The sequence below is a fragment of the Trifolium pratense genome, linkage group LG5 (assembly GCF_020283565.1).
Source record: "Trifolium pratense cultivar HEN17-A07 linkage group LG5, ARS_RC_1.1, whole genome shotgun sequence".
NCBI classification, from domain to species: domain Eukaryota; kingdom Viridiplantae; phylum Streptophyta; class Magnoliopsida; order Fabales; family Fabaceae; genus Trifolium; species Trifolium pratense.
Window position 1 is genome coordinate 1513558 of NC_060063.1, and position 15911 is coordinate 1529468.

General features: G+C 31.7%; 2 protein-coding genes across 4 annotated transcripts; both read left to right on the forward strand.

Moving 5' to 3' along the window:
* Positions 1 to 167: 167 nt before the first annotated feature.
* On the forward strand, positions 168 to 3340 carry LOC123884238 (ninja-family protein mc410). 3 transcript variants are annotated; one of them, XM_045933302.1, is made up of 4 exons: positions 168 to 342; positions 520 to 695; positions 1253 to 2255; positions 2598 to 3340. In XM_045933302.1, the coding sequence occupies exons 3-4, from the start codon at positions 1271 to 1273 to the stop codon at positions 3080 to 3082; spliced, it is 1470 nt and encodes a 489-aa protein (XP_045789258.1). In that variant the 5' UTR covers positions 168 to 342; positions 520 to 695; positions 1253 to 1270; the 3' UTR covers positions 3083 to 3340. The 3 variants fall into 3 exon arrangements, with proteins under 3 accessions (XP_045789258.1, XP_045789259.1, XP_045789260.1); XM_045933303.1 differs by having other exon boundaries at positions 187 to 342; positions 520 to 687; XM_045933304.1 differs by having other exon boundaries at positions 187 to 342; positions 520 to 2255.
* A 5113-nt stretch (positions 3341 to 8453) lies between these two features.
* Positions 8454 to 10175, forward strand: LOC123884239 (E3 ubiquitin-protein ligase ATL42). Its single transcript, XM_045933305.1, has one exon. It carries the CDS (start codon positions 8522 to 8524, stop codon positions 9725 to 9727), a length of 1206 nt encoding a protein of 401 aa, XP_045789261.1. The 5' UTR covers positions 8454 to 8521; the 3' UTR covers positions 9728 to 10175.
* The last annotated feature ends 5736 nt before the right edge of the window (positions 10176 to 15911 follow it).

Consider the following 15911-nt stretch of genomic DNA (forward strand, 5'->3'; position numbering starts at 1 on the left):
TTCAACAAAGTAAAAAAAAAAAAGAAAAAAAAATGGTCATTTTTTTTATTAATTAATTTCATTGTCTTTTTTCATGTATATAAAATTTTAAATGTGAAAAGTAAATAAAATAAATTTTTTACGGATAAGGTAAGTAATAATAGTATGATACTCATAACAACTTCACCATGAGAATCACATTGGCAAATGACAAAGTTGATATTTTTTTATTTTCAAATTTTATTAAAAATATATTATCCTTTTAAGCATTTTTCTCTATATTTTTGCTCCACTATCAATCTTCCACTGATCTCTGCATAATGGAGACCTCAACTAGGGTTTGATCAATCAACCAAAATTCAGGTATTTTCCTTTTTTCTTCTATGCTATTGTTCCTCTTCACTCTTCAATTATTGGTATCTAAACCCTAATTTCAATTTTTCAATTTTTTTTGGTAAGATTCTTCCCCAATTATGTACCTAACAAATTAAGCTTTTAAACTCCGATCAGATCCTGACCCATTTTTTCTTGACCTTGAAGCAACGAATTGGAACAATAAAGTTTCAAAATTGATGATTGAAAAGAGGTTGATCATATAGCTACAGATTTGGTGTATTCTATTGCTTTGAGCTACTTCAGATTGGGCTTGGAAGCAACAAATTGTTCAAATCAGTTGAAAGAGAGTGAGAAGGGAACGATTTGAATCAGGTTTGAGGGTGAGGTTTTTGCCTGATTCACATCCCTTGCTTTTGCTGTTGCTAAATTTGTATAAATATTTTTCTAGTATATTTTGGTTACTTGTTTATTAATTGTGTTTTGTTTAATCTGATTTTGTGTTTGGTTTTTGTGGATTCTTAATGGAATCTGATCTGTCCTTGTGCATAGAGATATCAATGACTTGTCTGTTTTTAATTTTGTGTTTGATACTTGTATGATAACCATGATTTTGATACACTGTCAGTGTGAACAGGTTTACACTGTCAGCAGGTCACAACCATTCACATGTGTGACTTTAAAAGTTAATTTGATTAAATTGAATGTTTTTTAATGATCCAATGATTACGACTGATCGACAGTGTAAAGAATCTTTACACCGACATATGTTAATCTTTTAGACTTTAGTTATTTGAGTGTGTGACATGCAACTGATATGGCTTGGCGTATTTGAAATCAAACTGAATGAAGATATTTGAGGATGGTTAAAATTGTACGTGTGAGTTTAGTAATGAAGATATGATGATTGAGTTATTTGATCTGTTTTGAATTTTGATAGGTTTGGAGATATTGCAATATGGAGGACGATAGCGGGCTTGAGCTCAGTTTGGGTTTATCTTTTGGTGGTTCATCATCAAAACCCAAGAGCAAGAATGGAAGCTCCTCGGAAACTAGAGCAGAAGAAGTTGGTAGAGGTGGCAAGATGGTTGATGAATTTAAGAGCATGTTTAATACTGATCCTCAGAAGCCAGAATCAATCACGGGGTCCCAAAGGACTGAAACCTCGAAGCCCGAGGAGAACTTCTTTAGTGACCTTTCAAAAGTCAAAGAAGATAACGCTTCTTTGAATTTAAACGGGAGAGGATTCCTGGTTGGAAACAACAATAATAAACCTATTGAAATTGAGGAAAATAAACGGTTAGAGGTAGTAAATAAGCGAAGAATGTCTTTTGATGACATACGTAATCAAAAGAGGCATGATAGCGATGTTCATCATGGTGATTTACATGACAGGGCAAGAGCATCTCATATTTCTCTAACAGAAGATGGCTCGACTGCAGAAAATGAAGACGTGGCTGATTCTGAAACCGATAACTCTACCTCGAGGCCTCTATCACACCATAGTGATGGTTCCAAGGGATTCATTAGAGTTGGCGCTTCTTCTGATGCTCAAAAAGAGGTTCGTGGAGTTGCTGACTCAAGTGCGAATGGGCAGAAGAGATTTACTGCATCAACAGAAAAAGATTTTAAACATGCAAACATGAATTATAGTGCTTCCTTCTCTACTCAACCAATGAATATGATGAGTGGACCTTATACTTCGGTAAAAGATTCCAACTCCGTTGGGGCACAAAACCCTCAAATACCTGCAGGAGTGATGCATGTGATGCCACCGACTGCAACCGGCGAACGCACAGGTCCTCAATCTGTCAATAATGGAAGCTTGCCAATGATGTTTGGACATCCGTATGTTCAGCTTCCCATGTTGGATAAGGATAGCTCATGGGGACGTCCCCAACAGTTTCATCCTTCCTTTGCCGGAAGAGCTGCAACTAACTCAGGTAATTGTGATTTGGATAGACATTATTTCCAATTACTCAACCTTCAAAGATCCAAGTCAAATTGATAAATTGTTTAAAATGTTTTTTCTTTTGCATATATTCCTAAGTGCATTTTGGCCGCAAGTTTTGTAAACCAAACAAAATATTCTAATTTGGTTGGAAGACTTGCATATTAAGTTGAGTTTGAGCATATTTATATAAGAAACGTTAATTTGTCTTTCTGTTCATGCTGCAGTTCAATATAATCTTGCAGTAATTACAATAAGCTCTATTTGTAGCTTGATACTTACTGAAACTTCTATTGGAAATTAATTACATTATGCTATTATTGTGTGGATGCAGCTGCGTTACAGCTAAACAATATATCTGAGGCTGTTCCATATGAGGGAAGGCCACTAGACCGAGCCAAAGGTGATGGAAAGCAGCGTGTCGCCGAAGAAGGCTCCTTTTCACAACCTGAAGATGTGAAAGGAAGCAGCACAAACCTCAGGGGCAAAGATGCATCGGAACAGTCGAAAGGTGAAGGTTCCACTATTGATTTTTCAAATATTAAGCCGGGGCTTGCTGCAGATGTGAAATTTGGAGGATGTGGTTCGTACCCAAATCTGCCTTGGGTATCTACCACAAGCTCGAACGGTAGGACAATATCAGGTGTTACTTACAGGTACAACACTAACCAAATCAGAATTGTTTGTGCATGTCATGGTTCTCACATGACCCCTGAGGATTTTGTTCGTCATGCAAATGACGAACAAGCCAATCCAGACGGCAATGCGGTTTTGGGATCGGTACCTAATGGTAATCTTGGTTCCTCTTCTCACAATTAGATTACCACCATCTACCACCAATCCAGGTTGTACACTACTATATTATTATAGTTTCCAACAAGAGAATCTGGAATTTCCATAATTTTTCTGTAGATGAATGAGTTTCTTACCATTTTTTTTATCTTTCTATTTGCCTATTCCACTTTAATTACTTTGTAGCGGCTGCAATCAAGACTGTAGTTGTATTTAATAATGGCTGAGCTTTTTATAGCATCATCTATTTTATTAAATAGTAATTAAGCATGTGATTTTGTCCTACATTGGTTTTATTTCCTTTTTAGTGTGAAGGATCCATAGAAATGCTGTTTTTAGACGAGTTCAGGTTACCTCCATTTATTATAGTATCCTCCATTTAGCCTATTAATTACATGGACATGTGCCATGTGTAAAAAAAAATTAATGGTTAAAATCGTCTCTTCTTATTATATTATTATATTATTACGCATATCACAAGAACAACAACAATCCTCCTTTTCTCTTCCACTCGTAGCTGCGCCGCTGGTTCTACTCCTTTTTTCACCTGCTGTTGTTTCCACCGCCAGTCTCACCACCAGCCCTATCTATCTTCCCTAACCTCTTATCCATGCACATACTTCGCCGCCTCTCCGTCATCAACATAAGCAATAACAGAGCCGTTGCTTTTGTAATATGACCATGACTTGTTTATGGTTTACTGGTTTATGAATTATGACAATGACATGAGTTATCAATTTTATGAAATTAGTCATTCATAAACAAAATCACAGTTGCCAACTGTTCCTTCAAAACCACCATTGAGCTTTTGAAAATTGCTTTTACATGAACCACCATTGAGCTTTTGAAAATTGCTTTTACATGCACCACTTTTTCCCCTCACTTTTTCCCCTCATAGTTATCGTGAAACCAAATGCAACCATAATTATGTAATTGGTGACACGACGCGTGTATAGAAAGAGGTTATGGAAGATCGCCGACGAACGGAATCGGCGAGACGGAGAAGCACGTGCGTGGATAAGAGGTTAGAGAAGATAGATAGGGCCAGTGGCAAGACTGGTGCTGGAATCGGTGGCATGACGGCGAGTGAAAGAGGAAGGAGTAGAACCGGCGGCGCTAAGGCGAGTGAAAGAGCAAGGAGGACTTTTGTTCTTTGCTGTTGCAAAGAAGAAGAAAACCTTTGTAAGTCTGAGAAATTTGATGTGCAATAAGTCCCTAGAGAAATTTAATTCATGTTAACAAAGGTTGTGATAGTGGAAACCTTTGTAAGACTGAGAAATTTGATGTACATTAAGAGCATCCACAATGAAGCTCCCCAAATTTGAGTACTTAACTAGGTCCCACGTGTACACATCACTCATTTATTAGTTTTTAATAATAATACCTAATAAGTACTCAATCTCTCCAACTCAGCACCTCTTAAAAAGTTCTAAATCGGTCCCACTAATAACTCTATATCTCATCAATAATACTACATCTTTATAAGTAGGTCACACAAAAATATATTATAATGAGGAGAGAGAGGGTACCTATTTGAGAAGCAGTACCTATTAGGTACTCAATGAGTTTTGCTCCAATGGTAGTACCTAATAAGTACCTAATAGGTACTATCATTGGAGATGGTCTAAGTCTCTAGAGAACATGAATTAAGGTGTGTTGAGATTTTGTATAATTCATGTTGTTTAGGCAGTTTCTTGCTCTGGTGTCAAGTAATAGATATGTTTGTTAGTTAGGGAGTTAATAGCAACTTTATAGTTGGTTAGGGTGTTAGTTAGAAGTTAGTTATAAACTAACTTTGTTGCTTGTGTGTTAAGCAACTCCTAGGCATATTCATTAGTGATTGTATCGTGATTTTTGTGACCCATTAGTGGAAGAATAAAATTTCTCTCTTTTCTCCCTAAACACATTAATTCTTGTTTTCATTTTCATTGTTTTCTTCATTCCTCTCTTCTCCTTCACCTTGCTTCTGCTTCTTCTGGTTTTGGGCGTGCTTTGAGCCTAAGCCAGAGTGTGTGTGCAAGGCGCATTGTGAGCCCATTGTGCAGTGTGCGTGCGTTTGAATTTGATCTTTTGTTGCGCTAACATTGTTTATTAAGTGGTTATTTGATGAAAATTTAATTAAATTACATGCGCATGTTGTTAGCATTTTCCAAATAAATATAGTTCACGCATACAAACAAGGGAAGGAAAAATTTAATTAGCATTGACCAAACGTGTTAGATAACCTTAGCTCTTTGTTACGAAATATTGAAACATTACAGCTTTGATTAGGTAACATATTAGTACTAATTAGGTAGTAACAGCAAGACAAACATGTCCTTTATTGGTAAGTGTATAGTAGTAATTCACAAAATCAACTTGGATATTTTCTTATTATTTAATATGCTATGTCAACGAGACTAATACAGCTAACTTGGCCACTATTGTTAAATTTCAAATAGGGATAACAGTTATACGGTTTTGGCTAAAATGAAAGAGTGAGACAAGTGGTGCACCACTTGTCAATATCTCGATAACGAAAACAAATTTTATAAAATTCACCGTTGAATTGAAAGGTTATATCATATAGATGATTCATATAATTTTTTAGAAAAATTGAACATCATTTGATATGTTATTGAGACTTATAAAAATTAACGGTTTATGAATTTTTACTGAATACCGTTAATTTTGGCCAGTCTCAATAACACATCAAATGATGTTCAATTTTTCTAAAAATTTATATAAATGATCTATATGATATAAAGTTTCAATCAAACGGTGAATTTTATAAAATTTATTTTCGTTATCGAGATATTGACAAGTGGTGCACCGTGCACCACTTGTCTCACTCTTTCATGTTAGAAGTGACCTTTACATATATTTAGTGGGCTAATGCTACGGTTGTTCACCGTGGATAAGTGATCTACCGAATACGAATTTTATAAAATTTACCGTTAGATTAAAATATATACTTTCTCATATAGTAATAACTTTGAGGTCGTTTATCAAGGACTTTAAACAAATATGGTTGCACATTTTTTAGCAAGCGCGATCTATTCTATGTCTCGTCGCGCTGAATTCGTATTTTTTATAAACTCTTTTTGAGACCTCACCTCTCTTTTTTCAATGTAGAATAATAGTATCAGTTTTTTTCGATATCAATTTATTTTTTCATGGATTTTTTGGTTGATGATGATCATAGTATCCATTGAAAGTAGATCATTTCTCTCCCGACCCCCCTCATTTCTTTTTTACTCCTTGAATTTTCGATTTTGCCCTTGGGGGATACTGCGGTTTATACGAACCGAAGGAATTTGACATGCTGATAAACTGCAGGTACCGAAACAATTATTTCGGTAAACTTCTGCCGAAAATGGCCTAATTCCAGCGACCCAATGAAATTTTCGATAACAACGTACCGAAATCTAGGACATTTCGGTTCGCAGGTACCGAACAAGCCGACGTTCGGTTTCTGTGTACCGAAAATGCTAATGTTCGATTCGCAGTTACCGAAATGGTCTAATATTTGGCTTCGGTGAATATAAACCGAAGTTTTTTGGCAAAAATTTTTCAAATCGTAAGGGGCAAAATGAGATTTTTGGGAGTATAAAAGAAATGTGGGGTCAGGAGAAAAATGATCTTGAAAGTATCTGGCTGGCATTTATATCGAGCTAAAATCCATGTCTTTAAAATTTTCCTCATCAGCTGCCAAGGTAGACTTTAACTCCTATTTGTGGAATATGATGTGGTAACAACTTTTGTCACTTTCTCGAGTTTTCATATTCATGCCGTTTGAATTCGTTTGGTTGGTCGGTATTGTTCAAGATTTATTTTTGTTAATTATATTATTGGTCCTGAGAAATATTCATCCGTTTCATGAATAATAATTTTCCAAAAAATATATGAATGATCACTTTTTAGAAAGACATTTTATCTCAACTACATTCTTTTTATCCACAATGTTCTGTCCTAGTTTAATAACTATATTCTGTGTTGTAATTTATTTTTAATCGTGGATGTAGATTTCACTTACTAATTAAAAACATTTGTATGGTAATATAAGTAACAAGTCTGAATCACCGGATTAAGACGAGACGGTTTTAAATCTTGTAGCGATAAAATCATAAAATAAAAAACAAATTCAAAAATTGAGTTGTTTGATTAAGATCATGACGATGTCACTTTTATCAAAATGAGTTTTCTTAATTTTTTTTAATCAAATGATGATAAGATCATACCCTTTTTAGAAAATCTATATTGCCCAAAACTATAACCCTAATCCTTCATGGAAGTTCAGTTTACCTTCATCTTTCTTGTTGCGAGTTCACTTAATTGGTTACCATTGACATTTTTATGTGCAAATACCATCTAATGACAAGATATGAAAATTTCATTTTTTTTTTTAGATTATTACAACATCGATATAAAGTTCTGCCGCCATTTAATGGCCGACATTCTTTCATATACATACGGGGAATCAGAGAACGAACCTCTTGAAAAAACCTCAAATCAAATTATTTGTACCAACAAATTGTTAGAGAAATTTCATTTTTGTTTCATATCTTATATAAATAGAAAGATGGCGTGTGGATTAAACTAGTTAATTTGGCAATATCATGTATTATGTGTGACATGACATAAAGCCCTTTACTAAAGTCAAAAATCAGAGTTTAATACAACCGTTGTTCACTCCACCTTTGGATCATTACTCAATTTTCAATATATATTGACATATTTTAAAGAAAGAATCAAATTGAGACACTAAACTTATTCCAACAAGAAACCAAGAAAACAGACATAAGCCAAGGTTGCCATTTGGGTTAGAAACCATATAATATAATCATGTGCATGCACACCAACCCCACATAAAATTAATGATCATACTGTTTTACATTAATATATAATATAATGAGAGGACATTATTGTTTTCCATCACACTATTAATTTTAAAATACTCCTACAAAAATAAAGTGATGTCACAAAATAGGAAAATTTTTATTGGATATCAATGGAAAACATTTTTTAGTAATCTAGTTACTATGATTACACGATTTAAATGTGAAGAAATGTGCCGGGCCACTGCATATTAGCATTCCTGCAGCTATCAACTAAGATGTACTTACAGGATATGTAAAACAACTTTACGTTCACTCTGATAATGTATATCTTTTAAACCAAGTGATTTGACTCAAATGATTAATGAAATCCAATTAAAGACGAATTGTTCGAAAAAATAAGAATTTCAATCCTATTTAGAACAATTTTTTGATCAAATTTTATTATCTTTCTACTTAATTATTTTAGATTATTAAAGACTCTTTCCATAGAAATTAAGCCAAAATATGCATATCATTTAAATAATAATAAAAAAGTCAATCATACAAATTGTTAAGCTTTAAAGTTTCAAGTCACCAAATTAGAATTTATTTGTTTTTGCTATATACACAATAGAATGCTTGGAGAATTGAGAGAACTATTGCCACAATGAATCAACTTGGTATTAACCTTTTGATTCTCTCAATTTTCTTCTTCTATCATGTTAGAGCTCAAACACAAACTTCATCTTCACAAGATGTTGTCTCAAATTTCCAACCAAGTCTTGTTGTTGTCATAGGAATCCTTGGTCTCATGTTTTCATTAACATTTATTCTTCTTATTTTTGCCAAAGTGTGTCATAGGAGACAATTAAGTCCTCTTAGTGATGATCCAAATAATCAATTTCCAACACTCTTGAGATCAAGGTCAAGATTTTCAGGAATTGACAAAACATCAATAGAATCACTTCCATTTTTCAAATTCTCTTCTCTTAAAGGTTCAAAAGAAGGTTTGGAATGTTCAATATGTTTGTCAAAATTTGAAGACATAGAAATTTTAAGATTATTACCAAAATGTAAACATGCTTTTCATATTGATTGTATTGATCATTGGCTTGAAAAACATTCAAGTTGTCCTATTTGTAGACACAAAGTCAACATTGAAGATCAAACAACCTTTGCATATTCAAATAGTTTAAGGATGTTGGTAAATGAAGAATCAAACATAGAAATCTTTGTCCAAAGAGAAGAAGAAAATCAACATGGTTCATCAAGATTTAGTATTGGAAGCAGCTTTAGGAAAATTGGAAAAGGAAATACTAAAGAAGAAGAATTGCTTATACAAAAAGGAACAAAAGAAGAAAGTGACTTAATTGAATGTAATTACACGTGTCAGTGTCATGTTAACACTGGACACACCATCAATCAGAAGTGTCAGTGTTACAAAGCTTATCACAAACACAATCATCAGATTACTATGTCTGATGTTGTGTTTAAGCATAGATGGAGCAATGTTAGTTCTTCCGATCTTATGTTTTTGAATTCAGAGATGATTAATGCTACATCAAGTAACAGATTCAACAACATGGAAACAAAAATTTCATTTGAGAGCAAAGTTAGTGGAACTTTTAGTCATGCTGAAAAATATGTGAATCATCATCATGATGGTGAGAAAAGATCAGTGTCAGAAATCACAACTGTTTCTAGATTTAGAGATTTAGATATGAAGAAAAGGGTGATTGAAGATTCTTCTTTGGTTGAAAATAATCTTAGAGAAGAAAGAATGAGGAAGCTTTGGTTTCCAATTGTAAGAAGAACAGCTGAATGGTTTGTGAATAGAGAAAAAAGGTCTCAACAATCATTTGTAGATGTATAATCCAATCTTCACCTTCCTAAGGTACATATTTTTAGGATTAAGTCCTTGATCAACATCTTCATTTAGATTTTAGGTGTTTTTTTTCATCTTTAAAAAGCTTCAAAACTCAGAGAGTGCTTATGTATACTCACGTTGAAGTCCTCACACTGGCATCAAGGTTTAAACTTAAGACCCTTGTAGAATTTGAGTTGAATTCTTACCAACTGGACCAACTTACGTTGCGACTTTATGATATGGAGGTCAGAATTCGAATCCTGAAAACTAACTATCCTCCTCAGACATCACGCGGCTGTATAGTTGTCGTAGACTAGAGCGCTCTTTTAGTATATGGTTAAGGAAATTATGTACACATTTATTGTTTTTATTGTAGTTTCTTAATTTGTTTTTATTAATTCTTACCATCATTGAAACTTTGTTAGTCTTTGGATGATAGAAAAAGAAAAGAACATTAGGCTTTTAAAATTGGAATTTTGTTTTCAATTCATAATCGATTTTGTATTGATTTACAACAAGACAGCTTAATGTTGCTGTGATCAATAATCTTGGTCGTATTTTATGTCTTCAATATCGTTTACTTAGATATTAAATTGTGCATTATTAACAGCTGAACTTAGGCATCAAGCATATTAAAATATTCCACCCTGGTTTCATAAATCAAGCATTTTCATTTTTTAATTCCTCTCTCTCAACTCTTTTCTGTATTTAATAATAAGTCATAAATGATAGATATAAATTATAGCATATATGAGATTGAAGCATGAACGGTGTTCCTTTAAGTAACGGGGAAGATAGCAATAAGAGAGATACAAGAGGATGAACTATCATCATCACCGTTTAGAGCTTCAGAGTCAGATTTCACCCACCCATATGTCAAAACGTCTGATAGGATAATGTTTTTACTTTATATAAATAAACAATTGAGAGTATGGACCTCTCATTGGATTTAACTGAATGACCCAACTTAACACGATTCATTTAGAAACAGCATTTTAGTTTTAAATGAATTGTGATGAGTCCACTCATTAAAACCCAACTAGAGGTCCATACTCTTAACCATTTAGTTATACAAAGTATAAACGTTATTCCATCAGACGTTTTGATATAAGGGTGAAACCTAACTCTGAAGCTCTAAACAGTGATGAGGGTAGTTCATCCTCTCATACCTTCTTGCTTTCTTACTGCTGTCTCCCTAATTCTAAAAGGTCCGCCGTTCATGGTTCAAACTCATACGACGACGTGCTATAATTCTATGATCCATGACTTATTTGTTAAATCCAACAGTTGGTATCAGAGCCAATTAGATACTAATAGACTCTGATACCAATTGTTGAATTTAACAATAAGTCATGAACCATAGATGTAAATTATAACATATCACTGTGAACGACACACTTTTTAGAATTAGGGAGAGTGCAATATGAGAGTAAGAAGGTATGAGAGGATGAACTACCCTCATCGACGTTTATAGCTTCAGATTCAGGTTTCACCCTATCTCAAAACGTTTAATGGGATAATGTTTATAGAACTAAATGATTGAGGTTAGAAACCTCTCCTTGAGCTTAACTGAATGGTTCAATCAATCACGGTTTATTCAAAAACAAAAGTTCAATCAAATAATACATCAACAAATGTTTAATAACAGGTTAACAACATAAAAAAATGTTCAAATTAAGACACAAATAGTTTATACCGTCCTAATATACAAATTAAATCCATATTAAAATCTCCTTTAAGTCGAATTTGCTCCTATGGACAATATCTAAAAACCAGACGTAAATTACCAATTTGTTTCATGTCATTGTCAATCAATAAAAAAACAATGCTAACAATGTACACACTTTTGAACACAATCCCTAAAGTTAGTTCATTTCTTTAAAGTCAATTTAGTGTTTCGTAAATTGATCACTTTCTATAATATTAATAGACTTTTTCTAAAAATAAATAAATCACAAGATTAAGTGTATGTTTGGTTTCAATTCTGGAGCAGCCAGAATTGATTCTGGACATATAGAATGAATTCTGACTTGTTTGGTTCCTCAAAACTAGAATTGATTCTGCCTCCAGAATGGATTCTACTTGAAGCTAGAAATTGTAGCTTCTCATTCTAGAATTGATTTTTACACTCAAATTATTTGTTCAACTCACTTTTGTATGAATATATCCAAACATAAATCAATTCTATCAAACTCAATTCTATCAAAATCAATTCTGTCAAACTCAATTCTATCAAAATCAATTATGTCCACCGCAGAACCAAACACATACTAAATATATTTAGTGTGTCAATTAGAATCAAGTCTAATTTAAGTAAAAATAGTAATTTGGCATTGAAGTTTGTGCAGTCAACTCGTCAAAAGTTCAAAAAGTGTTCTTTTCTTTTCAATTTTTTTTTGTTTCCTTAACCAGTGTTTAGGGCACCGGTTAGCATGACAAAGTAATTAGATCGAAAAAAGTACTCATGAAGCCGTCAATTACTTGTGTGTCCAAATAATGCATTAATTCATGGAGCAAGATATGCAATTCAAATACGCAAGAAATAATTAAGCCAAACGTCATTGTCATGACGGCGTAATAAATTATTCCATACCAAATAGTTATTGGAAGTATACTTTTTTTAATTATTGGCTTAATATTTTCAACATTTTTTATTAGTTGAGTTAGGACTTTGTTATGATTCAAAATAGCACAGGTGACAATATATTTGGCACAACATAATTGGTTAAGGTAAATGGACACATGACTTGTGATCCTAAAATCAAGGAACCTTGAGTTGTGCATAAATAGTGAAAGAGAGATGAATTGAGATTATGAAATATTGATAATTGCAAATTGATTAGATAAAATTGATAGATGAGAACCCAATTAGAATTAGTGTTCTCAGTACAAAAGAAATATCAAGGAAAAAATAGAAAAAGATTAATGCACAGTTGTATCAAATATATTACCACATATTTTGAATCATAACAGACTTGTACACTATTGTAAGTATATTATAGTATGTATATGTACATAAATTTTTCTCTGACAATGTATAGTATAAATATTTTGAGGCAAATTCTATGGTACATATGCTAAATTTCTAATGTACTGGTACATTGGATAATTAAATTAATAGGTAAATGAATATTTTTTAAAGTAAATTAATTTTCTTATCATTAAAATAATTATAGCAACTATATATTATTCATCAAAACTGTCAAAAATATAAAATTCAATATTTTTTGAATTTTTATTCATCATAATAGCCAATATTGAATTTTTTTAAAAAAATATTAGAAAAATTCGTATAATGCTTATAAACAATAAAATTGTGTTTTTTCTTGTGATATTATTATTTCTAAAATACAATAATCGGCTAATAGTTTTTTAGTTCATAAAAATAATCGCTAATTTATCAATTTACCGATCTGATGTACCGGTACATTCAAATTATTCGAATGTACCGTAGAAGCTCCCATATTTTGAGAATGAAAATTGGTTCAATGTTTAGAAATTGGTCCAACATGAGAGAGGAATTAGTAAAACACATCTTCCTAATTATAAGCACACTCTTACTTTTGTCCTTAATATTAGAGGTACTTTTGTGAAGCTAAGGCTCCTTAAAAGAGCAAGAAGGAATGAGAGGATGAACACAAAATTGTGTCGTAATTTTTTATAATTCCGATAGAGTACTCAAACAATATTTGACATTAACATCAAATCACAAGCACATTGAACAATACGTTAAAAATAATTAAAATAAATTTAATTATGGATTGAAAATAATCATATTATTAGGAATTCCTATTAGTAATATATAAATTACGGTCTGTTGTTATTAAGCACTTATTGATAAGTATTTGATTGGACTTTTGTTTCTCAAACCGTGATAGATTGAGCAATTAAGTTAAGTCCAATGAGAGACTCATACACTCAACCTTTTAGTTATATAAAGTATAAATATTATCCATCATTAAACATTTTGACATAAGGGTGAAACCTAACCCTTAAGCTTTAAACGATGATGAGTCATCCTCTCATACCTTATATTGCTTTCTTACTGCTATGTTCCTAATCCTAAAAGGTACGTTGTTCAAGCAGGTTCAATCTCATATGGTGATATACTATAATTCTATGATTCGTGGCTTATTTGTTAAATCCAACATTTGGCATCAAAGCTTCTTAGATACTAAGAAGCTTTGATACCAATTGCTGAATTTAACAATAAGCCATGAAGCATAGATGCAAATTATATAACATAACATATTGAACCACGAACGATATACCTTTTAAGATTAGGGAGACAATAATACGAGAGCAAGATGGAATGAGATGATGAAGTATACTTTTTGGATTATTTAATTAATTGGATGATGTTTATATAACTAAACGATTGAGGCCCGAGGCAAATAACCTGGACCATCACAGTTTATTCAGAAACAAAAGTTCAATAAAATAATTCATCATATTTGATAACAATAAACCATAATTTATACTCCCTCTGACCTTAATTATAAGCAAATTTTCACTTTTTAGATTCATTAGATAACTAATATATCTAACTTTAATTATATAGACCAAATACATTAGTTATCAAATCCAATCCAATGAATCTAAAATATGAAAATTTATTTATAATTAAGACCGGAGGGAGTATATTAATAACGATTTTTAATAGTATTATTATAGTTAATCCATAATTAATTAAATAATTAAATAATTAATACAACATTTCTTGAGCAAGAGAAAAACGATAAATATTAGTCATATTAAAAACTCCTATGGACAAATTGTAAGAACCAAAAGTAAATTACCAATTTGTTTCATGTCATTGTCATTTAATAATTAATAATAAAAAAATGCTTATAATTGCACAAACTTTTGAACAAATCTCTGAAGTTTGGTTCATTTCTTAAAAGTCAATTGATCACTTTCTATAATATTAACAGACTTCCTAAAAATAGTAAATCAATCACAAGATTATATATATTTAGTGTGTCCTAAACAATGCTTGCATATCTCCTGAAAAATTGAAGTAATTAAATTGAACTATATTATTCAATGCAAAGCTAGATTTAGTGTATCTCTTTGTTTAGATGGAACTGTTACAATTTAAAGATTTGTTTTTTATTATGATAAAATATGTTAAAGCATTTCAAAACTATTATGTTAGAAAGCAAAATAGTTCCATTATATATATATATATATATATATAAAGCAAAATATTTAGTTTTATTATATAAAGGATGTGAATGATAAATGTCGTCTAGGAAATGTACTTTGGGCAGAAGACGTAAGGTTGGTTGCTAATATTTTGGTGAAGTTATTACTCATTACTTTTGACACGACTTACTTATCAATTAAATATGACATCTCTTTGCTCCTTTTATTGGAGTAAATCATTATGGTCAATATATATTGTTGGTTTATGTCCTAATGACAAATGGTGATAGTTAAATTTTTACTTGGTTGTTCACAACATGGTTAAAATATATGCATGATTATATCAATGACATTTAGAGCACGTCAATGGATATATTCTAACAATGTTGGGAACAACCAAGTATAAATTTTACTATCTCATTCGATAATAAATGCCAACTCAACAATACATACTGATTAAGATGATTTACTCCAACAAATGAGTTAAAAGACGTATCATATTTATTTATTTATTAATTAAGTATATGATGATAAAAATAATCACTTCACAAAAATATTCATAAACATCAAGTCATAATAAAACTACTTTAGTTATGCATTCTAACAAAATAGTTTTTAGTTACTTCAACACAACCTATCCCAAGTCATATCTCCTTATTTTGTCTATATAAATTCCACAATTTTTTTTATCATTCCTATTTGCTGCAATAACCTAAGATAAACAAATTTTATTTACATTAATATCAAATAAAAAACAATAAAAGGGCTCAGTTCATGATTATACCCAAACACAAGTCTTAAGATTGTAACGGTATTTTCAAACAAATATACTCATACAAGCACTTTTGTTGGCTTCAAAATATATTTTGAATTGCTCAAGCACTTTCTACATGTTAGAAAAAAATATTGTACCATCATAGCACATCATTTAAAAACATTTTTTTAAAAAAGTTGGACATTCAAGTTTACAAAAATTTAAAATATTATTTTTCTTATATAAATTTTTTATTTTTGAGGGGATCGGTCTCTGCAGTTAGGCGAT